We start from the raw sequence: 26248 nt of genomic DNA, 5'->3' as shown, positions 1-26248 counted from the left end.
AAACTAGAAGATTTGAGACTACTAAATTATAGTATTAAGCACGTACGTCTTCAAAAATTTGTTACCACCTATCACTCTGATTTGTCAAAAAGCTCTTGAAGGTGAAGCAGCTGGAATAAAGGTAAATGGAGTTCTCATTAACAACATAAAATATGCGGATGATACTGCCATCTTATCCGAAAACATTGCGGATCTTCAGAGGTTGGTGACCAAAATATCCGAGTTTGGACAAGAATACGGTCTAACAATGAACGTGAATAACACAAAATTTATGAAAATATCGAAAACTCAAAGAAATAACGAGAATCTCTTCATACACGGAACCAATGTCCGACGAGTAGACCAATATCTTGGAACAATGTTCAACTACACAGGTGATTACTTCCAGGAAATCAAAATCATAATAGAAAAGGCTAGAGCAAATTTAAAAAAAAATGAGAAAAGTGCTCTGCACAAGAGATTTGAAGTTGGAGCTAAGAGTTAGGTGCTACGTTCTCTCGACTTTGTTTTATGGATTGGAAACATGGACCTTGAATGCGGCAGCAATGGAAAAACTAGAATCATTCGAGCTGTGGGTGTACAGAGGAATTCTTTAAAGTATCGTGGACAGAACACATCACAAACAAAAAGGTTGCGAGAAAGATGAATAAAGAAATGGAAATCTTAAATACCACCAAAACAAGAAAATTAGAATATCTCGGACAAATTACACATGGAGATAGATACAACTTGCCCCAATTGATTATACAGGGAAAGCTTCAAGGAAAAAGAAGCATAGGGAGACGCAGTCCGAATAGCTATGATTATTGCCGACCACCGTCGCGGAGATGGCACTTAAAGAAGAAGATCCCTCTGATACATTTTAGAATCTTTAAAAACCTGTATACTATTTTTTCTAAACAAACACCTCTAAATTAAGCTCTAGTCCTCTAAGACCACTAATTTTAAGCATCAAACTTCTGTAAACTAACTGATGTTAATACTTGCTCTCGCTCGCCTGGATTCGCCAGTTTCTTTAAGCAAGTGGATTTTTTTTTGCTTATGAGAAATATTTTTCAGAAAATCTTCAGTCTTATTTGATCCTAATTCCACTAGTATTAAGACCAGAAGCTATATATTAGCGAAAATTGCGCATGAGTTGGTCCATCAATGGTTTGGAAACTTGGTTACGATGGAATGGTGGTCTGACCTCTGGTTAAATGAAGGGCTTGCCACGTTCATATCGGAAATAGCAATTACAACGGTAAGATTTTTATGATAATTGGTAAAGTTTTGCAAGCAAACTCAGAGTCATTAATATTTAGCTCAGCGGGGAGCTATTCTTCAAAGTGTGAAATTCTATCAACAAGGGATCTACCTCTTTTATGGAAGTATCCGTTTAGACTAGTGCAGGTAGCTCTAAAATGGACCAAAAAAATAAAAAATTAATAGCAGGATGAGACCAATTCCAAATGAAAGTACACATATTAGATAACATGTGGAACATTTTTCACCAAATCTTGATGAGCGGAACATGGGTTGGGGGAGCGTTTTTAGGGGTGAAAACGATTAATTACGATTTGCGGCAAAACGGCACATCCTATCGAAAAAAGTTAAATCGCAAAGTTGTAGGCAATAAAAAGATCTACAACTTTTGTGAATAAACATTTTTCACATAACCTCAAAATATCCGAGAAAATCGGAAAATTCGATGTTTTTGATTTTATTTTTTTTTTCTCACTGAAAAAAAAATTTCTTTTTTACCAAATATGGTGGAAACTTACCTCTTTCTGTCCCAAACACGCTGTAATTTTTCTGTATAAAAATATTTTTTAAAACTCTTGTTTTTTATGTTTAAGGGAAAATGTAAGCATTTTTTCAATTGAAAAATCTCCCGAAATTTTTTTAGCTTTTTTAAAGAAGTTGGCATTTTTTTTGTTTACTGAAACCTCTATTTTTTGATGGTGTAAAAAAATATATACGTTACTGTGGAAAAACCAACGAACCTCTGTTAAAAATTTACTACACTAATGCCGTTGTCTGTGATTTTTAATTTTGTGAATAAATTATAGTTAAAAAAAATAAAAAACACGCTTTTAAAGCACTAAAAATTTAAAAATAAAATATTACTAGCTTTAATTTTAAAAGTTATTTTTAAATTTTTAGTGCTTTAAAAGCGTGTTTTTTATTTTTTTTAAACTATATTTTTTTTTAAAGTCGGCCTACTTACCTATAAACTACATATTTTTTTAAACTTTTTTCTCATGAACCAAATTAAAAGTCGCAAAAACTTTTTAACGAAAAAGTTTATTTAATACAAAAGAAAGTAATTATTATAATTTTAATGGCCAATTTTTCATCAATTAATTAAGTTTTTGCTTCTTTCATGGCATTTCTTCATTACATTCGGTAATGCTTACAGATTCTGCAGTTTCCTCTAAATCTTCTAGACCATCATGGTCTTCGTCTACATTTTCTTCATTTGGCGTTGGTTTCTCATCCATAATGTCACTGTCATCAACACGTACGTTTGATTCACTGTACGTGTCATCATGGTACACATAATGGCCGCGGCGCGGCGTCTGGCTGGGCTGCACCTACTCGCTATGCAACTTACATTACGTTTGAGAATCTGAAAATGGTGAGGGGTTGAAAATAAATTTCCGATTTTTGCCTTTTGTGACAAAATTTTCCACAGTAACGTATATATTTTTTTACACCATCAGAAAATAGAGGTTTCAATAAACAAAAAAAATGCCAACTTTTTTAAAAAAGCTAAAAAAATTTCGGGAGATTTTTCAATTGAAAAAATGCTTACATTTTCCCTTAAACATAAAAAACAAGAGTTTTAAAAAATATTTTTATACAGAAAAATTCTGCGTGTTTGGGACATAAAGAGGTAAGTTTCCACCTTTGGTAAAAAAAAATTTTTTTCAGTGCGAAAAAAAAAATAAAATCAAAAACATCGAATTTTACAATTTTCTCGGATATTTTGAGGTTATGTGAAAAATGCTTATTTACAAAAGTTGTAGATCTTCTTATAGCCTACAACTTTGCGATTTAACTTTTTCCGATAGGATATACCGTTTTGCCGCAAATCGTAATTAACCGTTTTCACCCCTAAAAACGCTCCCCCAACCCATGTTCCCCTCATCCAGATTTGGTGAAAAATGTTCAACATGTTATCTAATATGTGTACTTTCATTTGGAATTGGTCTCATCCTGCTATTAATTTTTTATTGTTTTTTTGCTATTTGCACTGGTCTAGTTGTTTATTTAAGTACAAATTTCCATCAATAGTAAACCGTTGAGCTGAATATTAATGACTCTCTTAGTTTGCTTGCAGAACTATAATGCAATCCCAATTTTTTTTATAAGACCGAAAAAGTAGTGTTCAATTGTGGGCAAAAAAGTCATGATTTGCAAAATTTTTACTTTATTCTCTCTGTTAATTATTTTCCCCAGTTCTTTCTATCCCCTAAATCTCATCTGCAGGATTCTTTCTTGCATTCCTCTTCTTTAAGTGCCGTCTCCCAATTGGAAACTGGATGTCATCATCACTATCTTTACTCTATCACCGCTATAGTAGAGTTTGCTATAATCATGGTGTCATCTGCATACCTTACGTTGTTAATAGATCTTCCGTTAATTATTATTCCTTCACTTAGTAATGCTTCACAGATAAGTAGTAATGCTTCATCAAAAATGTATTCACTATATAAATTAAATCTCTGTCTCCTGTCGTTTCCCCGTTACTGAGGATCGTGATTTCTTCCAATATTCCTAACAATGTTTCTCCATTGGTCTCTATCTTCAGCTGCTCTAAGACCTTCGCAGAATGAGTTTCCTGCTGAATGCTTTATTTGGTCAGACCATCTAGTTGGTGATCGTCCTCTTGATCTTCTCCCCGGAACGTTTCCAGAAACAATTAATCTCTCCAAACTGACGTCACCTCTGCGAACCACCAGGGCTGCTTTATCCATTAGGCAATATAGGCAGTTGCCTAGAGCGGAAAATTATGAGAGGCCGGCAAAATACTGTACAAAAAAATATTTGTGTATAAATATTAAAATCGAATAACATTTAAGTAGATCCGTCAATGGAATAGAAGTGGGCATTATTTTCTAGAAAACATCCCTAACAACAAATTAGTCTGGGCTGATTATCGGAGAATAGGCCATTTTTGGGAAATGTTATTTACCAGCAATTTTATTGCTGGAATCGAATTATAAGATCCTATATATTAATAATATAGGTATGCAAAGTCCTCAGATAGTGTGCTACTTTTTTTATAAACAAAAAGGCTCCCGAAAATCGTGTTTTCTTTTCAATTATTGCTCTAGAACTCCGAAGATTTTAACTTTACAACAAAAACACTCAAATAAAAATTCACCGTGATTAAATTCTACATAGAGACGTGTTTTTCCCGATCTGTCCTGACGAAAATTTTCCTCGAAAAATGCGGGTTTTCCCAACAAAATCTTTAATTTTCAAATAAAGTTTTAGGTAAGCAATTACTTACCAATAATTAAATAATTTGGTGACTTAAAAGCCTTCTTAGTTTAGATTATAGTTCCAGAAGCTGGTGAAAATTAAACGAATATTTTAGCAACAATTCAATTGTTAATTAATAATTTACGCTCGCAATAATAACCAAAATAATTATGATACACTGATCAAACTTTAAAATCTTATAAACATGAGATGCCTATTTAAGATTTTGTCGACAAAATATAAATTTTTTATTTTTTTGCATAATCTTTAAATGTTAAAAAAAAATAGTTATAAACAAATTAACGTTTCTCCGAAAGTTTTTACTATATTATAATTTTAAAAAATAGGTAAAATGCGCATTTCAAATATCTTGAAAATGAATGCTTTAAAACTTTTTTGCAACCATTTGCAAAAAAGTTATGAAACAGCAAAGTAAACATACGATTACTACGGTGTTAATAATTTTTTTAAATTCTTTCAAAGCGTAGAAGTGAGTTTAAAGTACAAGCTAATTATTTATAAAACAATATCGATTATCAGCTTGATGGTTATATTTTAATTAAAGATTATAAATATATTTTTTTTTAATTTACACTCGCGAAAGTAGAATAATACAGTACCGTAGCTACCCGCCCACATACACAACTCGCGCGAGTTTAAGCGTGTCAGTCGCTTCGAGTGAACATTTTATCTCCGGCTCTGTATCAAGCCTACTTTCGCGCTAAAAATTACAAGAATTTTTTTTTAAATCTTTGATTAAAATATAACCATTGCACTAATTTTTGACATTCTTTGTGAGTAATTAGATTGTACCATAGACTCACTTTTAAGCTTTGAAACAATTAAAACAAATTATAAACAATGGAGATATCGTATATTTATTTTGCTGTTTCCTAACTTTTTTGCAAATGGTTGGAAAATTTTTTTAAGCATTCATTTTCAAGACCTATGAAATATGCATTTCAAGTATTTTTTAAAATTAGAATATAATAAACAATTTCTAAGAAATGTTAATTTGTTTATAACAATTTTTTTTAAACATTTAAAGATTATGCAAAAAAATGAAAAATTTATATTTTGTCGACAAAATATTAAATAGGCATCACACCTTTATAATCTTTCTAAGTTTGATCAATGTCTCATGATTATTTTGGTTGTTATTGCGACTGTAAATTGTTAATTAACAATTGAATTGTTGCTAAAATATTCGTTTCATTTTAACCGCCTTCTGAATTCATAATCTATACCAAGAAAGCTTTTATTTCACCAAGCTATATAATTATTGATAAATAATTACTGGCCCAAAAAAATTATTTGAAAATTAGAGATTTTGTTGGGAAAACCCACATTTTCTGAGGAAAATCTTCGTCGGAGCAAATCGGGAAAAACATGCCTCTATGTAGAATTAAATTGGGGTGAATTTTTATTTGAGTATTTTTGGTGTAAAGTTAAAATCTTCGGAGTTATAGAGCAATAATTGAAAAAAATACGATTTGTCGGCGCCATTTTATTTATAAAAAAAGTAGCACACTATCTGTGGACTTTGCATACCTATATTAATAATATATAGGATCTTATAGTTCGATTAAAGCAATACAATTGCTGGTAAATAACCATTCTTTGTACTTTACTAATTAGACTACGTATTATAACTATTTTTTTATTCAAAATTTAAAGATTATGCAAAAAAAAGAAAAATTTATATTTTGTCGATAAAATATTAAACAAGCATCTCATCTTTATAATCTTTATAAGTTTGATCAATGTATCATGATTATTTTGGTTATTATTGCGATCGTAAATTGTTAATTAACAATTGAATTGTTGCTAAAATATTCGTTTAATTTTCACCAGCTTCTGGAATTACAATCTATACCAAGAAATCTTTGATGTCATTAAGTTATTTAATTATTGATAAATAATTACTTACCTAAAACTTTATTTGAAAATTATAGTTTTTGTTAGGAAAACCCGCATTTTCCGAGGAAAATTTTCGTCGGAGCAAATCGTGAAAAACAAATCTCTATGCAGAATTTAATTGCGGTGAATTTTTATTTGGGTGTTTTTGTTGTAAAGTTAAAATCTTCGGAGTTATAGAGCAATAATTGAAAAAAAAATACGATTTGTCGGCGCCATTTTGTTTATAAAAAAAGTAGCACACTATCTGCGGACTTTGCATACCTATATTATTAATATATAGGATCTTATAATTCGATTCCAGCAATAAAATTGCTGGTAAATAACTTTTCCATGAATTTTGCTAATTAGCCCAGAGTAAATGTACAAATAAACAGATCCCTAACAAGAAATCATTTTTCCAGAAAAATGTTGAACGGTGAAATGAATTTCATGAATTGGCTACTTTATTCTACATCTAAAAATAGTGTATTTTGTATTCCTTGCCGTCTATTTCAGGCGCAACCGACTTCTTTCACTACAGGTTTCAATGACTGGAAGAATGCTGGCGTCAGATTAAAACAATATGAAGATTCAAAGGACCACACGGCAAATGTCTTAAGTTTATTCAATCGAGGTAAATTAAAAAACAGAATAGACTGTTCCATAAAAAGTACATTCGGAAGCGAAGTACAATACTGGCGCAACGTGTTGTTGCAACAGTAATTACACTGGCAAAATAGCCACAAAGGGACTTGCCATCAGAGGAGATAATTCAGTTATAGGATCAGTTCAAAACGGTAACTTTTTAGGTTGCTTAGTACTCATAGCAGAATTTGATCCTTTCTTACGCGAGCACCTTACTAAATTTTGAAATATTGTTCAAGGGAACTGTAATTATCTGTCAAACACTATATGCGAGGAACTAATAGTTTTGATGGGAAGAAAATTAAGAAGAACGATTGTTGGCGAATTAAAGCAAGAAAAATACTATAAATAGTTGAATCGATACCAGACGTCTCTCATGGTGATCAGCTAGCATTTTTAGTTCGCTATGTTTCTGTTGATGTGGTGATGGTATGCCGACTGAAAGATTTTTAAATATATTCAAAATATATTCCATCTGAAGGTCACAAATCTGCTGCTTTGGAATCGACAGGGATTTCGACTTTAGAGGAATGTACCATTGATTTAAGGATCCCCCAAACCGACGCGAAACTTTTGCGGCGCGAATTTTTCGTTGCGGAACATTCGCAGGCGAAACGGTAGCGGACAAGGCTTTCCCACATTGGCGCGGAACCTGACGCGACTGTTCGCCATACAAATATGAACAAATTATAATTTTAGGGCGGTCTTTTCATCTCCGGATATAGTTATTTTCCTAACAAGTGCAGAAAGTCATTCTTTTCCGCACGCGATTGCAGTTTGCCGAACGACGCGAAGCGGGAGTTCGGCAAGCAGTAGAGTGCGGAAAAGAGACTTTCTGCAAGAGTTAGGAACAATATTTTTTCTAAGAGTCTTTAAAAAATTACCAAATCTTAATCAATTAATTTAATTAATATGAAAATACATACACAAATTAATTCTTTGACAAAGTTGTCAAAACCAAATTTTCAATATAATTAGTTAGCATGACGACGTTCTTGGTTTCCATGACGATGATTCAAAACGACTGTTATTGTCTACCGATTTGACTTTCAAATATTATGTCAAAATAATTTTATTTCATCGAATTGTAGCGTTAATTTCATTAAAACAGGAACACAATAAGATATATTTGAAATAAATTAGTAAATAATATCTAAATATTAGTTTATTGCATGTATTATAATTACTTTAAGGCCATATTAACATATCTAAATTAACACGCGTGCAGAAAAGTAAAAACCGCGTGCGGAAAAGTAACACGCGTGCAGAAAAGTAACACTCGTGCGGAAAAGTGAAACTTTCTAAACTAAAATGCGTGCGCGAAAGTAGACATTTTTGCACCCTCGTAGAAAAACTAATTAACGAGAAGTTTATCTGACAGATATTTAATAAAACTGTCAGATAAACTTCCCGATAACTACATAGTTACCCGGAGCACAATGGAAATAACGGCAACCGCATTGCTGACCAGCTATCTAGGAAGGCAGTAGGCGTAAGAGTTTTAGGCCTGCTGATCTTTTTGGCTGGTCAATTACAACAATCTAGGAAATTGCCAAAATGTCACTCCCGCACGCAAACCGTGAAAAGATGGGAACAAGGGCCTGAATGTAGACTTGTAAGGGAACACTAAAGAACCTTGAGAGGTCAGCATCAGAAAACTACGTGAGAATGACCAGGAAAAACCTACGCTTGACAGTTGGTTTTTTAACTGATGTTATCTTTATTGATGTTATGTATTATCTTTATTTCATAATCACTAATCAAATATTATTTCTGAGAATGGATGACTAGTTCATGAAAATTCATGCATTTTTACTAATTTAAAATATTCATTTTAATTCAATCATTTTCTCCTAATTCTAACCCTATACTATCCTAGATTTTATCCTTTTTTCTTATATTTTTCTAATCTTTACTTAAATCATATATTATAGGATATTGTTTTACAATTTCAATGAGTTTTTCTGGAACAGACATTTTAATTCACGCGAAACTACAACGGCAGCGGAAAAAACCGTGCATGCAGCGTTTCATGAAAACAACGCTGATCTACCGCGACCGTTGCGGATACCGCCCCAACTAGTGTGAACACGCTCATAAGTCGCCGTGCCTATCGATTCGCCGCGATTTCGCGTAGGTTGCGGCTGCGAAAGTTTCGCGTTGGTTTGGGGGATCCTTAAAGGATCCTTAAGTGATTTTCGCGGCCAGTCATATGAATACGCATCCAATATGTCTGGCAAATATTCGGGACTGCAGCCTGAAAAATCACAATAAACTTGCTGAGTACGTACCTACCCTGGACATTCTCTCAATTTGGTAGGAACTTTAGCAGCAGAATCCTGTCTGACCGCCACTTCCTTTTTCATTTTCTTACAAGAATTATATACATGTTTTACGGCTTCCACATAGATGGAAAATTTTGACTGACAACTTAAAATCACCTGTTGTGAAATCTCTTAGTGAAACTAGGTGGTCCGCAAGGGCGGACGGAACTAAAGCGTTATACACTGGCTTCAGCGAAATAAAAACTGCGTTTTTTAATACCTCAAAGACGAATGTCAAACTGCAGCTGAGAAACATCAATCACTTTCTACATTTGAAAAAATGGACACTTTTGAAATGGTATTATTAGCTGTCATTTGGCAAAATCTTTTAGAAACAGTGAACCTATCCAATGGCGAATGGATTTAGTGTCCGCAGTCATATAAACCCAAACAAACAACAAGTATGTCCAGAGTCCTGCAACGGATCTGGGTTCTGTCGTTAAAGAGTATGAAGCTCTTTCAAATTACTTTACCTCAATCAGAAATAATTTTGCCATTTATGAAGAGGAAGCCAAAAAATTGTGCCCAAATAAAACATATAAAGAAATAAGAAATAGAAAAAGAAAAATTCAATTTGACGAGGGGGCTGACGAAAGAAATTTTCAGCTAGTGATGAGATGAAAATCCACACATTCTATAAATCGACACTCTGATAAGAGATCTGAGTAGACGTCTGGAATATTATCGACTTATTTATCAATGTTTCCGTGTTATAACAGATTTGCCAAAATTAAACAATGAAGAAATTATTAAAGAAGCTGAAAATCTGATACAAATTTATGAAGACGACCTAGATACATCATTCATACATGAATGCATTCATTTAAAAGGATCATGTGGATACCACAATAAAATCACCAATAATTGATATATCTAAACCCCCTTTGTGGCTCAGTGGTAAGAGCGCCTACCTTTGGATCGAAAGGTCCGAATGGTTGTGAGTTCGAAATTCACCAGGCTCAGGAATTTTTCGTTTATTATAAATTAATAAATGAAAATAGTTTCTGTCCTTGTGGGATCGGTACTCACCGGAGGGACCGCAGACGTTCGGATACAATTAGCGTCTTTTGAAAAGACAATGACGTCGACTTTGCAAAGTAACAAGACACTTACTCAACACACACACTACACATGACACTAGGTACCTAACTTCAAAAATTCACCGTACCTACCATGCCAATGGCCATTAGTTGTCGAGGCATTAGCTAAATAAAAAAAATTGATATATCTAAAAATTTAAAGAAGAGTGGATTAAAAGATATTTTCCCTAATTTTGACATTGGTTTGCGCATTTATTTGTATATTCTTGCTGAAAGGTCATTTTCGAAAATGTCTTAACATTTTGTCGATATTGTCCATAGAAAGTGACGTAACAAAGGCGATAAATTATGAAGACATTATAGATGATTTTGGCAAAGAAAATCAAGAAAGAAATCGAACTGATTGGAAATTTTTTCAGTTATATGTATATAAACATCGTAGTTTAAATCCATTTTTAGTGTATTCATATTTAAATAAAAAATTCTGCTTTTTCCCAAAAATGGTACATGTTTGAAGGGCGGCTACTAGAGAATTGCCTAGGGCGTCAACTGACCTAAACGCGGCCCTGCGAACCACGTGACCAAATAATTGCAGAATTCGTTGCAGACATATTGTGGACAGCCTTTTTTTCATATTGAGATGGTTTAGAATGTATGCGCAGCATTCGTCTCCAGTACCACATCTCAAAGGCATCAATTTTTTGGCGCTCGCATGCGCGAAGAGTCCAAGTCTCTGCTCCGTATAGAAATATTGAGAATACAAGGGCATTCACCAGTCTCATCTTGATATTTTGAGAGATAGATCTGTTCTTTCCAAACTTTAGTTAGGCGACTCATCGCATTTTTTGCCACACCAATACGTCTCCGAACTTCTGCTTCACAGTTACCATCGTTAGTTATACTAGACCCGAGATAGACAAAGGTGTTTACTATCTGGTATTCCTGTGATATGTTAGTCAGTTGAATAGTGTCAAATCTGTCGACCACCATTATTTTTGTCTTAGCTTTATTGATTTTCAGACCAACTTTATTGCTTTCGAACTCAACTCTTCGCAGAAGATCAAACATTTCTTGCTCATTTGCTGCTATAAGTGTAGTGTCATCAGCAAATCTTAAATTGGAGATTTTCCTACCAGCTACTGTTTAAGTATAAATAAATTAAATAGTAGATACTTAATGGTGACATAATACATTGCTGCCTATCTCCTCTCCTGATTTTAATTTCTGGACTGGATTCGTTATCTATTACAATTTGTTCTCCATTATTTCGTCAATTTTTTGTCCAAACGATTTTTGAAGTCTTCCTCTACAGCTTCTTCACATTGGAGTCCATTTTATATGTTTTACACCACCTTCAGTCCACACTTCTGACAGGTGAAAACCAGGTTAGATTTTCTTTTACTAAACCAATTTTATCGGAATATTTATGCTCACGCGTTTCTTATCCACTACATCATCAGTCGTTGGTGCTACGATCCAAGTACTTTTCTCCTTCTTAAGGATGTAATAGCGTCGTATAATTCATTTCACTATTTCTGTAAATTTATCTTTCTCATGTGCATGGTGTTTTGCTTAGGAGAATGAGTCATATCTTTTATTTGGTCTGACCAGTGGCGGCTCGTCAGAGGAGGCAAGGAAGGCTCAGCCTCCCCATAAATTTTTTACACACTTTACACTGTTTTGTTTATCATGAATCGCGAAAACAACAATCACTCTCACTATTATACAACGTGTAAATTCCATATTATCACTAATTATCCATACGTACGGAGCATTAGCATTAGAACGCATGATCGCGTCTCAGTTTTATTACATGTAGGCAGGATCCTGGGTTATCCCGAGATGCAAGCACGGAGCCGAGAAGCCCAGCACAGCAGTCTCCGTTGCTAATGCTCCGTGCAGCGCAGCAGGCGTTTAAGGAGACCCGGTCTCCTAACAGTGGCATCTACGCTGCCATCACATGCTGCCCGGAGATATACCAAGGGAGGCAGAGTAGCTTCTCGGCTCCGTTGCGTGGTTGCATGCGTCTCGGGTCCTGACTAAAAATAATGAAAAATCTAAAAGTGCGAATTTTGTTATGAAATTTGGTATGTGGGGTTATAATAATATTTGGAACAACTTGCTCAAATAACTTTTCCCGATATCTCTAACTCAAAGCAAAATATCGGTAATTTATCGTGTTTTTGAATTCGCAGTAAGCCGCGTTTAGAATAAAAAAAATTCAGTTGAGTATCTTTAAAAATTTGAAGCTTCATTATGTATGGACTGCAAAACTTCAAATCTGTATTTATTTTGATATGCATAGGTATCTATTTACAAATAGATGGAATTGTTAACAACTAAACGACACAAACTTTGGTATTAAACTTTTACAATTAGGCTAACTATTTTTAACCCGGGAGTAGTCGCGCTCACTTCTGTAACGTCGATAGTCGCGTGTGAGATTCTATCTCAAAATATGAATTTAAAACAAATTTTTATTTTGTACTATTTTTATCTACTTTTTATATTGAAAATATATATTTCTAACAATTTTATTAAAAAAACCTGTGTTAACGGCCACCTGCCAACATCGGCCACCTGTCCTAACGGCCAGTTTAAAAATTTCCCAAACCAATTATATATGTAGACTACAAAAACTGGCAATACAGTGCTTTCTAAGAATGATAAATAAGAAACACCCAAAGAAATGGGTAAAACCAACTAATATTCAGGAGTTCGAAAAATATATTAATGATACATTGAAAGATACAACAACAACAGACATTAATATACTGAACAAGCAAATAATCACCACAATACAACAGGCTCAAACTAAATACTGTCCAACAAACCAAAAAGATGAAAAACTAAGTCAACCTACTAAAACCCTTATAGAACTAAGACGACAGATGAAAGGAGATACAAGTTCCAGCAAAGAAGCGCTAAATCAAATAAATAAGACTATCACAAAGTCAATAAGAAAAGACATAAGAAACTACAATGTAGAAAAAACAAAACAAGCAATAGAGCAAAATAAGAACATGAAAGTTTTGAAGAACGTAAGCGTACAAAAAGGAAAAATAGAAATCAACAAACTAAGAAACAGAACTGGAAAAGAAACTACAAACAGAGATGAAATATTAACAATAGTCGAAGAGTTCTACACAGAGTTATACAAATCAAGAAAAAAAGATGACAATGCGCAACCTCCAATTACAGTAAAAACTGGGGTATTAAATCAAGGATCGGATTTAATGCCCGATATAACAAAATCAGAAATCAAAGAGGTTCTGAAGAAAATGAAAAATAATCGAACCCCAGGTGAAGATGGAATAGTATCACAAGCACTAAAAATTGGAGGAAATATACTACTTGAAAAAATTAAACAACTTTTCAATATCTGCCTTCACAACGCCAATATTCCAACAGACTGGAACAACGCTACTATGATTCTATTACACAAAGCAGGAGACAAAGCCAATTTAGAGAATTACAGACCGATTAGCCTCCTCAGCCATTTATATAAGTTATTTACGCGAATAATAGTTAAGAGAATGGAAAGAAAGTTAGAGACTTATCAACCAAGAGAACAGGCAGGATTCCGAAAAAATTACGGAACAAATGACCATCTACAAAGTATAAAAACCCTGATAGAGAAAGTAGTGGAATACAATAAACCCCTAGTTCTAGTTTTTATCGATTTTCATAAAGCCTTTGACACAGTTGAACTTAGCAAAATATTACAGGCGCTTAAAGAATGCAGGCTAGATTATAGGTATACAAAATTATTACACAAAATATACTTACAGGCAACAACCACTGTCAAATTACATACTAACAGTAATCGCATAAAAATAGAACGGGGGGTTAGACAAGGAGACCCAATGTCACCTAAACTTTTTAATACGGTCTTAGAACATGCTTTCAAGAGTTTGGATTGGATGACAAAGGGAATAAAAATAGATGGAGAATACCTAAACAACTTACGTTTCGCCGATGATATAGTCATAGTAGCTGAGGATCTAGGTATGGCAAGAGAGATGGTACAAGAACTCGTTGTAGCTACAGAAAATGTAGGTTTAAATATAAACATCTCAAAAACAAAAATAATGACAAATTTGGTACCCAACCAGAACATCAGTATTGGTGGGAAGGAAATAGAACTCGTAGATAGATATAAATACCTGGGACATGAAATTACGATTGGCAGGGATAACCAGACTCATGAGCTGAAGAGAAGAATCGGTCTTGGGTGGGCAGCATTTGGAAAACTGAGAGAAACTTTTAAAAGTGAGTTACCCACATGTCTAAAGAGAAAGGTATTCGATCAGTGCGTCCTCCCAGTCTTGACGTACGGATCAGAAACACTTACCTTAACTAAAGCCTCGGCTACCAAACTAAGAGTCACGCAGAGAAGAATAGAGCGGTCTAGGAATAACTCTGCGAGACAAAATCAGAAACGAAGAAATCAGGAGAAGAACAAAGGTGACTGACGTCATCGAGAGGATAGCCAGGTTGAAGTGGAGATGGGCAGGACACGTAGCCAGAATGACAGATGGGCGATGGACGAAGAGGTTATTGGAATGGAGGCCAAGAGAAGACAAGAGAAGCGTCGGTCGACCGCCTACAAGATGGACTGACGACTTAAGAAAGGTAAATAAAAACTGGATGAGGGCGGCGCAGGATAGATGGGGTTGGAAACGAGGGGAGGAGGCCTATGTTCAGCAGTGGACTTTTGAGGCTGGATGATGATGATGAGTTCTTTCATTTTTAGTGGCCGTTACTGACAAATTTTACTGTACAGTAAAACCAGTGTTAACGGTCACCTGCCAACATCGGCCACCTGTCCTAACGGCCAGTTTAAAAATTTCCCAAACCAATTATATGTAAACTACAAAAACTGGCAATACTGTCCACCTTTCTATATCGGCCAATAATTCTTTCATTTTTAGTGGCCGTTACTGACAAATTTTACTGTACAGTAAAACCTGCGTTAATGGTCACCTGCCAACATCGGCCACCTGTCCTAACGGCCAGTTTAAAAATTTCCCAAACCAATTATATGTAGACTACAAAAATTGGCAATAGCGGCCACATTTCTATATCGGCCAATAGTTCTTTCATTTTTAGTGGCCGTTACTGACAGGTTTTACTGTATTACGAAAAAGGATGAAATGTGAGATTCTATCTAACGGCGCGACTACTCGCGGGTTAAAGCTAATTGGCTCTCCCCAAAGCCATAAATTCCACAAAAAGAAGAAGAAGAAGAAGAAAAAAAATTCCTACGCATTACTACACCTTTCCTCGAGGCACTTACGAATTTTTTTCAAAATTGCAAAATTTTTCATCAAGTTATCGCGAAAAAGGATAAAAATTGAGATTCTATCTCATCGCGCGACTACTCGCGGGTTAAAATGATATGATATCATGAAATTATGAATTAGGATGATATTATGAAATGTAAATAAAAAATGGTCAAAAAATGGGGCCTTAAATTACATTTTTTGGCGCATTTTTTGCTAATGCAAATTTGTCTAGATATTTTACAGTTAGGTATAGCCTCCCCTATTGTAAAAATCACGAGCCGCCACTGGATCTGACCAATGTGCTGGAGATCTTTTGCACGTTACGCTGTCTTGAGTTCGTTCCAAACTTCTGTTCCTTCTAGTTATATCTAAAATATCTTAGTGTATTTTGGTTGATACTTGGGGTAGCTAGTTTTGATTTTTTTAGTATGGAATTTTGTGCGATGTCCTGCCCACCGTGGACGTATAATTTTTATAGCAGTGGAGATATTTTTGGCTTCAGCCATTTATTTATATTTATTATATAGCTCAAAGCTATTGTAGACGCAATATATTACAGTCTTATTTTTTAGCTAAGACCTAAATGGCATGCTTACAGTAGCATAAAAGTTAGGGATACCTATAATACACTAAATGACGATAGTCTCAAATCAGCAAGAAGTATGCAGAGGGAAATTATAACAAATTCCGAAATTGAGGAAGTGTTCAATCCTATAATCTACAGAAAAGGAAGTAGCATTCTGAAAATGTTAAATGCTACATTATCACACGAACATTTCAAGAAAGGTTTGCAAGATTTCATCAAGAAATTGTAAGTAATTTTTTTTTATTTCTTTCTTGTGAGCAAAAAATAAACTTTATTGTATAACAACTGTATAAACCTCTTATCATAAGTCAGCCAGTGGCATCTAGTGTTGGGCTTAGGGCCATAGGCCTTCCTCTTCTCATACGTCCATCAAGTTAACAGAACAAAGTCAGCAGAACACAGTTATTCTTATACCATAATTAAGTGTAAATTAAATGCAAATTTAATGTTCCAAGAAAAATTTATTGCTCTTCTTCTTTAAAAGTTATCGTATGTTCTGCTAACTTGATAGTCCAGCTAGCAGAACAGTAGTTCAAAAATTGATAAATCATTTATAATTTAATGCCAAAGTATTCTCTGAATTAAATGCAAATTTAATATTCCAAGAAAAAATGTATTGCTCTTCTTCTTTAAAAGTTAGCGCATGTTCTGCTAGCTTGATTATCAAGTTAGCAGAACATGCGATAACTTTTAACAGAAAATAGCAATAAATTGTTTCTTAGAACATTAAATTTGCATTTAATTTACACTTAATTATGGTATAAGAATAATTGTGTTCTGCTGACTTTGTTCTGCTAACTTGATGGACGTTCTTCTCATAGACTTTAGAAGTGCTCAGTTTCTCACTAATCTGTGAATCTACTCACACACACAGTCCGAGTAGGGAGAGGTAAAGGAAGCATTAAGAAAATTAAAAAATAGAAATTCTCCAGGAGAGAACAGAACATCGGACGAACTCCTAAAGTAGGGAGGACAAGATTTGATTAAACAATTATTAAAACTAATACAAAAAAAAATAGAACAAAATGGGATACCACAAAAATGGAGATCAAGCATCCTAATAACTTTCTTCGAAACAGGAGACAAATCAAACCCGGAGAATTACAGAGGAATTAAACACAACATTCAAATTTAAAACCAAAGTGATAACAAACAAATTATAACATTAGCAGAAGAACAACTAGGTTTTAAGAAAGGTTATTAAGAAAGCATTTGACAGGGTCAAATTAAAGGCCGTTATCCATTTGTTATACTAAAGAGAGGTACTTCTAGGAATAATTAAAACGATCAAAACATCTACCAGAAAAACACAATAGAAGTAACAGTAGAAGATGAACTAACTGACCCAATTAAAGCTGGCAATGGGATAAGACAGGGTTATTCCCTGAGTCATTTATTGTTCAAGCTGATCACGGATGAAATAATAAAAAAAGTAATAACTAGGTAGCGGATTTTATGCTAAATGCATATTGCATGCATATTTCGCATATTTGAGACCTTTACTAAATTTTGCATATTTAAAAAAAAACTATGTTGTGCATATTTAAAAACATTTAAGTCCAAAAAAAATTTTTTAATTTTTTAATTCGACACAAAATATTTCCCCCCACAGGCTGTTCTATTAATTCGAGAACTACCTTTTCATTTTTTTCTTAGAAAATACCCGATCTTTACACAAAGTATTTAATACTTATAGTGCTTATAATAGAGACATATAGACAATAGAGTTAATATATAACAGACGATGCAATACTAATCTCTCAAAGTGCAAATAATTTACAACATATGCTGCACCAATTTAATAACTGCCAGAAAATTTAACATGTTAATTTCTCCAAAAAATACCAAATAGCTGGTTATAAAAGCAAATCCAATAAGATGTAAATTGGAGCTGGAGGGTCAGATAAAAGAACAAGTGATGGAGCGTAAATATTTAGGCATCACACTATCTAGTCACGGTAAGCTTGAAACAAGAGGTGGAAGATCAAGTTAATAAAGCAAATAGAGCAGCAGGACACAACATGGAAAAATAAAAATGTCGGAAAAGACATGAAAGGCAGAGAGGAAAAAATACTGATTGAAACAATGGAGATGAAAAGGAAAACCTTATGGAATGACCACATAAGCCGAATGACAACAAATAGAGTAGAAAGGACGGTGAGAGACGGTTCCCCAATAGGAAGACGATCAGTGGGAAGACCACGAAAACGATGGAATGACAACTTACTGGAGGCACATTGAAAAAACGGACAGAGTCACGTCTATACAAAAAACAGAAGAAGAAGAAGAAGAAGAACAACTGAAAACAGGTAGCTGACTGACTGTATCATATTCACACCTCTCTGGCAGTCCAGTCCAGTCAAGATCAAGTTACAGTCTTGATCACTGACGAAGCGACCGGACGGGCAGTAACTGTGACTGTACCGTCCCGGTGCGTGGGAATTGGCTCATTGGAAAACCACAAAAGCAATCTTGATTGTATCGTCTCTGCATGTGACGTGACTGTTGGTCTGAATTACAAAATAGAAAATAATTGTTATCTGTCCTATGGTTTGAATCAACCTTAACCCTTTCATTGCTAACGAAATATACCTAACACGACCTGGGTGCTAACTCGGTTTTTCGCTGCATTAACATTGTATTGTTTTGGTCGAGATGGCCCTGGAATTGCTCCATCCATAATATGAAGCTAAACTGACGTTATAAATACACTTATATCTAGTACTCAATAGAAATACTTGTTTGAGTAAAATCCAAACAAATACTAACCTAATGTTGTGCATATCTGCATAATATGACACTTGAAGACGTCATGCGCACTTGACAGTACTGACAGTAGTACTGCCGTCCTAAGCAATAAGGCAGTATCTCCAATTTTTACAATTTTCGAGTTTGCTCCTTTTTATGGGTTCTTATACAATTATTAATGTAGGATTGTAAATAGTTAACCTTACATTTTAAATTTTCCGGTATGTATATCATTTTTCCTTGATTATTAGTAGAAATACGGAACGAACGGCCGTCCCTTAGGGCAGCTGTGTGGGCGTATCTAATCGTTGTGTTTATTTTCGATCGTTAAAGATCAACAAGTAGCGAAGTAGCTAGCTTGAGTGATTTTTGTAGTTTTGGGTTATTGGAAGATGTCGGTATATGCTTTGAACCAATTTTAATTGGGTTGTTTCACAGGAAAAAGGAGATTAGCCTAAAAGGGTTGGTTTTAGCGTAGGGAACCAGAACGAAGACAGGCAGTCGATTATAACATCACAGCGACGACAGACGCGCTCTTAGGAATAATACTCAGAAAAGACGAATTAAGACGGGTATTATATTGATTAGACGCAAATTATCTATAAATACATTTCGTTTTTGTAAGAATAAGAACACGTAAGATTTTGGTCGCAATTACACACTTTTACACTTTTACATTTCGTCAATTTAATAGTATTAATAATTTAGCTATCTATTTTATTAATTAAAACTGTTAAACATCAAACGGACTTTTATTACGATTGTCTTTAAAGAAAACCTACATTAATATACCTAACAAAGTTAGAAAGCAGTAAGCCTTCATTCCTGGGTCTGGTAAACTATTAAAATTGCAGTAACTCAACGTGCTGTTAGGAATTACTTAGTTAAAAGGCAGTAAGTATCTTATACAAGCCTAAAAGGCAGTATTTCCTACATAAGAAAATAGAGATAGCAACTGCTTGACTGCTTTTAAGCAAGGTTGTAATAACGTACCTTGCGTAAAAGCAGTAACCGCCATTTTCATTAAAATTTATAAAAATATCTTATAAAAAAATAAACTTATTCAATTATATGAAACGGAGATACTTACATTTGCGGAGATACTGCCTTCTTTCTTAGGACGGAAGAGTAACGGTATAACGTTCTCATAGGCGTCATCAGCATTCAAAGGGTTAAGTTATATGTATTGAATGTGCTTTCACATGAGCTTATGAATTTTATTTCATTATATAATTAATTTTTTAGCGCTTACAAATCTGTCACTCAGGATGATCTCTGGTCAATTTACACAAACACGGCCCAAAACCAAAGCCTTATTCCCGATACAGTAACGGTCAAAGATCTAATGAACTCTTGGTCTATGCAAAGCGGATATCCATGTGTAACCATTAATAGAGATTACTTTACTGGTGTAGCCACCATTAATCAAACTAAGATGACGGAGGATGCGAATCTCACTTCTGATGCTCTCTGGTACATTCCTATCACATATATCACGAAAGGTCATAGTGAAATTAAGGAAATATGGCTGGAGAATGTGCGAGAGACCAGTTTAAATATGAGTGGTATTGGAAATGGATCTTGGATACTTTTAAATATTGACGAAACAGGTATGTAAACAGACATAAATCAACATACATTTTTTATAAGAGGAGAGGGGGTTGGTGTGTTTTGAAAAGTTTGAAGTTTTCGATTTTTTCCTGTTTTAAATGAAAGTACATAACTCCAAAATACTCTCTGAAAATTTCAGATGTATAGGAGCAAAATTACCAAAAATACAGCATGTTGAATATTCCTACCTTCGATGACGTTCAACAGAGAAACGTGCAACAGCTGTTTCCCTTCTCTCTTGTAAATTACTCAGCGATTCAATAACATATTCCGGTTTGTATCACTTTTCGATTTGACAGACAAGAAACTGCTTTTTTCAAAGACGGTGGGCATTGTAATTTAAAAACTACTTGACCAATCTACTTGAAATTTTGCATAGATTTTCTTTACACATTTCGTGAGATAAGACTTTTGAGATATTTTTATTTTATGCTTATTTTTTGTTGAACAATAATATATATTGATTTTCACCTTTTTTTTTAATCTGAGTCATACCAAAAACTAAAATATTGTTAAAACTAAAACACTCGACAGCGTTACTTCGAGGAACTCATAAGCTAATATTTTTTTTGCATTTTTTGTTTCCGTTTTCTAGAAAAATCGATTTAAAAATTTTTCGTTTTTTGAATTTGAAAAAAATTTCACGAAAAAAACTATCTACAGAAACAAAAACTTTTAAGTACCTTTAATTATCTTCCAGAGATGAATCGATTTCATTAATTGCGAATTTCTAATACCGGTCATATGTGTCCGTTTTGGCTAGGTCAACGGTTATTTGCATTTTTAACACTAGGTTATCAAATTATGAGGCATTCTAGTACTAAAAGTTACTCTTGCTGTAAGTCGGTAAAATACATCGCTTTTTTTAATTTTCTTTTAAAATTTAAAAAACGATTTTCTAAAAAAGTTTTTACATCGATTTTTCTAGAAATCGCTGAATCCGACTGACTTAAAACACGAACCCCTTTAATTAGGTACTAGAATACCTCACAATTTAATAATCCAGTGTCAAAAATGGTTAAAAAAGACAAATAAGTTATACGATAAAATAGGCTTTGCCCTACCCAACACAATACTAGATATTCGCAATTCGCGATTGAAACGGAATATAGAGGGCAGGTCGAATGCAAGAAAATGGCCGATATAAATGGTATAAACAAACATTCAATTGAGGAATAGAACAATACCGATTTGATTTAAAATATTTTAATGTACTCATAATGCTGAAATTTACTAAAAATTTCTTAATATAGTGACCAAATTCCATTCAAATCAACAATTTTCTGGTTTGTTTATACCACTTATAGTAGTTTAAATCTATTCCACCAGAGGTCAGCTACTTTGTTTTTCATCGCGAATTGATGTAATCAACTAATCTCTAAAAGATAAATAGGCGTTCCAGTTTTCGTGTTTCTTAATAGAAGTGTTCTGAAGATAGTAAAAAAACTAATTACAACACGCCATCTTCAAAGAGCTCTAGCTCCCTTATACGCAAGTCAATGATAGCAAAAACAGAATATTACCTCCAAACTCTATCCACTGCATGGATTTTAATGAAACTTTGGGAATAGCCTCTACTTATCTCATAATTCAAAGTATATCCTATGTCGATGTGCGCTTTTATTTTGGGGGTGGTGGGGGTGGAAAATTTTTTGGTCAAAATAACCACGGAAGTGGCTAGAGAACCCAATTCTAAGCAAAAACTGTTCTATAATTTTTTTTTGAAAACTCAATACTTTTGACGTTATTCATGGTTGAAAATTTGCCATTGTCATTGAAAAATGACACCTTTTAGGACGGTTTTTTGCGAATACCTTAAAAATGATGCATCTAACGAAAAAACTATATAAAACGTTTTTGTAGCTTATGAAAAATCAGAGAGATTCATTTCTTCATAAATCTTCTAGTTATATGTAATACAGCAAGAGATATGGTAGGCGAAAAATATTTTTTTTTGGTACATGCTCAAATCAGTGTATTCAACTTAAAATAACAGAGAAATGGTCGATTTTAGGGGTATAATGCTACAAATACCCTTTGTAGTGCTTAAAACGACCTTTAAAACGAGAACTGTTAAATGTCGATTACATTCAAACTAAACGAGATGTGGTGCAAAAAAGCCACCCCAAGATAAAAGGGCCATAGGATATAGGTTAGACTTTGTTTGTTGAGCTATTAACTACTTACAGTGAAAATTTCAAGTAAATTTATGCAGTAGAATGGAACTCGGAGCCAAATACCCTCACTGACTGCACTATTGGGAAGAATTTTCGAACTAGGTGAATTGGGTTAAATTGTCTTAAAATGATTTGAGGAATCTTCGGTCTTCGTTTGTCAGGAGAGTTTCTGGACACCCAGTATATACATAATAACAATATTTCATGCCAGTTTTTTATTTTAGGATTTTATAGAGTGAACTACGATACACACAATTGGAAGCTGTTAATTTACCAACTAAGAACAGGTTCCAATCAGATCCCCGTAACAACAAGAGGTCAACTTATCGACGATTCTTTTGCTTTAGCAGAAGTAGGATTAATTAATTACACCATAGCTTTCGATTTAGTCAAGTATCTCTACATAACCGAGCCTAATTATATACCATGGTACAGTGCTTTAAGGTAAGATATTTAAATTTCATGCATGACATATTTATTCTCTTCGGCTTTTACTCATACATACTGGATATAGGCCCTTTACAGCCGCTTCTGTTCAGGGAGCTCTGAATCCAATATATTCTTATCCGATATATCTCATCCGATCGAAAGTATCGAAATAATCCGATACGTTGGATATTGTCTTGTCATATCTTTTGGACAAGACAAGAAGTTGCAAAATTGAAATGGAGATTTGCCGGACACACTATAAGACAAAAAGAAGACCGATGGAACAAAATTCTTATAAATTGGAGTCCGTGGGAATATAAACGAAGCAGAGGAAGGCCTCAAATGAGATGGGCAGATGATAGTCCAAAGATGGACCGAAGAAGGCTAATTAGATAGATTAGATATCTTCTACGGTAGTCCCGTACGCATTAGAATTTGTGATAGGGAATATGTCGCACTATGTGACCAACCTACCTATACAGCAATCTCTCTTCAACCGCGGGTTTTAACAGTCCAAGAAAAAGACTCGGTTTAGTAAACCGTGGTTGGCAAAGAATCCACGATCCAAACAACAGATTGAAATATAATTCCCGTTTGGGTACGTATCTTAATATAAAATATAGATATATGTAGGGGAGATATGCCTGAGACGGCATACTTTTTTTTAAATGTTTTGTAATCGATAATCGATAGAGTTAGACATGTAATAAAAATCAAAGTCAGTGCTAGGAACATTTACATGAATATAACATTATTTTTTAACAAGGTACATATTATAGTTTTTTTCTGAGAAAATAAATTGTAAAGTATTACATGTGCCATCTCACCCACATACATGTGGGTAAGATGTTATACCCTTGAAATAAAGGCACTAATCTCGACTCATAAGTCACAAATATTTTTTTTGTAGTCTTGGGTACACCGGCACACTCTGAATATGACCACTTGCCACACATTTGGCAAGGTTAGTCATTTGGCACATCTTAGTCAGGTTTTTCGAGAAAGAGATAATGAAAAGAGGCCATTACAAAAAATGCAAGCAGCATCTTCCTCGTCACTTGTCTCAATATCGACGGAATCGATTTTGTCGGTTCGAATTCCTCTTAAAACGATCCATAACTGTAACGACAAACTTCAATCATATAACAAAATTAATGCAGTGTAAAAACGCATAAGGGTGAGATGGCATACCTATGCCATCTTATCCACCTGCTTACTATGCCATCTCAGGCAACATTGCAATCATACCGTTTTTTTAACCTAATTTTTCTTAAGCACATTTTTAAGATATAAATCGATACAGGCGTGATAGGCATAAGGTAAAGGAACATCACAAAATTTAAAAACTTAACTCAGGTGTAAAGACTCGCGAATTATAATGTGATACAAAAAAAGTCAATAAATATTTTGTCCTACTTAATTAACATTCCAAATGCTACTGCTGTCAAAATAAAACTAACATGCATTAGTTCAACAATGTTGACAAATTTTAACTTGAGGAACTGAAAACTGTCACACCAGGCACCAAATTTGGAATAGTTTACGAAAAACGCGTGATATGCCATCTCAGCCAGTATGCCGTCTCAGGCATACTTCCCCTACAGCTCATCATCATTATCAATGACGTTACAACTCTTCATGAGTCTTTGCTGCGTTTACTATTGCCTTTCATGTTTGTTGGTCCTGTGCCACTATTTCCCATTATCTCACTCTTATTTTCTCCAGATCTTCTCTGACTGCATCTTTCCACCTTTTTCTAGGGTGACCTATAGGCCTTCTCCCATCTGGACTTTCCCAAAACACTATTATTTATAAGGCGATTGTCGTTACTGCGTATCACATGCCCTGTCCATCAGAGTCTATCGGCCTTTAAATAACTGACTATATTATGTTCCTTTTAGAACAGAGACTCTAACTCGTTAGTGTATCTGCGCCTTCATTCGTTTGTCACCCTGTCTCTGCAAGGGCCATACATCATTCGAATGATTTTACGTTTTCACACCAGCAACTTATTCACTTCTCTTTTTGTTAGCGTCCATAGTTCGCTTCCATACGCGACTGCTGGTCTTATACAGGGTGTTTGGTAAAGAATGGGTCATAACCGTAGATTCCTTAGGTTAAAATAGGTCGATTTAAGCTAACTTACCTTAGTACGAAAGTTGATAATAACCGAAATATAGGGTGTCAAAGTTAAACTTTTATTTTATTTATTCATGAATTCATCTATTAAGCATGAGATAATAACACGAAATTTGGTAAGCGGGGGTTTTTTAAGACAAGAAATCTGAATTTGCCACCAAAAATGATGTATTACTCAGAGGTCGTACACATACGCCTTTCAGCGCTTATTTAATAGGTTCAATTTTTTTATTGCCCACTTTACATACTTTTGGATGAGAACTTTTATTTTCTTAATATTTTTACATAAAAAAGGTATACTACTTTCATCTCGCTAAACTCAACCGTTTTCGAGATAAACGCATTTTAATTCTGCACGGCAACATAATTTTTTGAATAATATCATTGTAGTTACACTCGAAAAATTTAAAACCATATTTCCAAAAATGTATCGCAACTTTTTTCAAATGGAATTTGCGATGGAATGACATAAATATGAGAACTGGCACAATTATTATGGTTTCAAGTTTATTTTTCGGGTGTAGCTGCAATTATATAATTATGCAAAAAAATATGTTGTATAGCAGATTTAAAATGCGTTTATCTCTAAAAAAGATAGCGAGAAGAATGTAGTATACCGTTTTTAAGTAAAAATATCAAGAAAATAAAAGTTTTGATTCAAAAAGTATGTCGAGTGAGGGATAAAAAGAATTAAACGTATTAAATGAACGCTGAAAGAGGTATGTGGCGCCCTCTGGGTGTGAATTTAGATCTAGCTTACCAAATTTCATGTTGTTATCCCATACCTGTCAGGAAATATTCAAGAATAAATAAAATAAAAGTTTAACTTTGACACCCTGTATTTCGGTTATTATCAAATTTCGTATTAAGGTAAGTTACGTAGCTTGTA

At 34.1% G+C, this 26248-nt stretch overlaps 1 protein-coding gene across 1 annotated transcript in view; it reads left to right on the top strand.

Annotated features, from left to right (window-relative positions):
* LOC114333551 (aminopeptidase N) overlaps nt 1–26248 on the top strand; it is a 136445-nt gene that overhangs the window by 97466 nt on the left and 12731 nt on the right. Inside the window, exons 7-10 of the mRNA XM_028283440.1 lie at nt 1060–1243; nt 16242–16480; nt 20249–20613; nt 23016–23235. Coding sequence (XP_028139241.1) covers nt 1060–1243; nt 16242–16480; nt 20249–20613; nt 23016–23235 — 1008 coding nt within the window. The remainder of the gene's footprint in view (nt 1–1059; nt 1244–16241; nt 16481–20248; nt 20614–23015; nt 23236–26248) is intronic.

Source organism: Diabrotica virgifera, chromosome 6 (assembly GCF_917563875.1).
Source record: "Diabrotica virgifera virgifera chromosome 6, PGI_DIABVI_V3a".
In the NCBI taxonomy this organism is placed as follows: domain Eukaryota; kingdom Metazoa; phylum Arthropoda; class Insecta; order Coleoptera; family Chrysomelidae; genus Diabrotica; species Diabrotica virgifera.
Note: the sequence above shows the minus strand (reverse complement) of the source record. Positions and strands in the feature narration are given on the sequence as shown.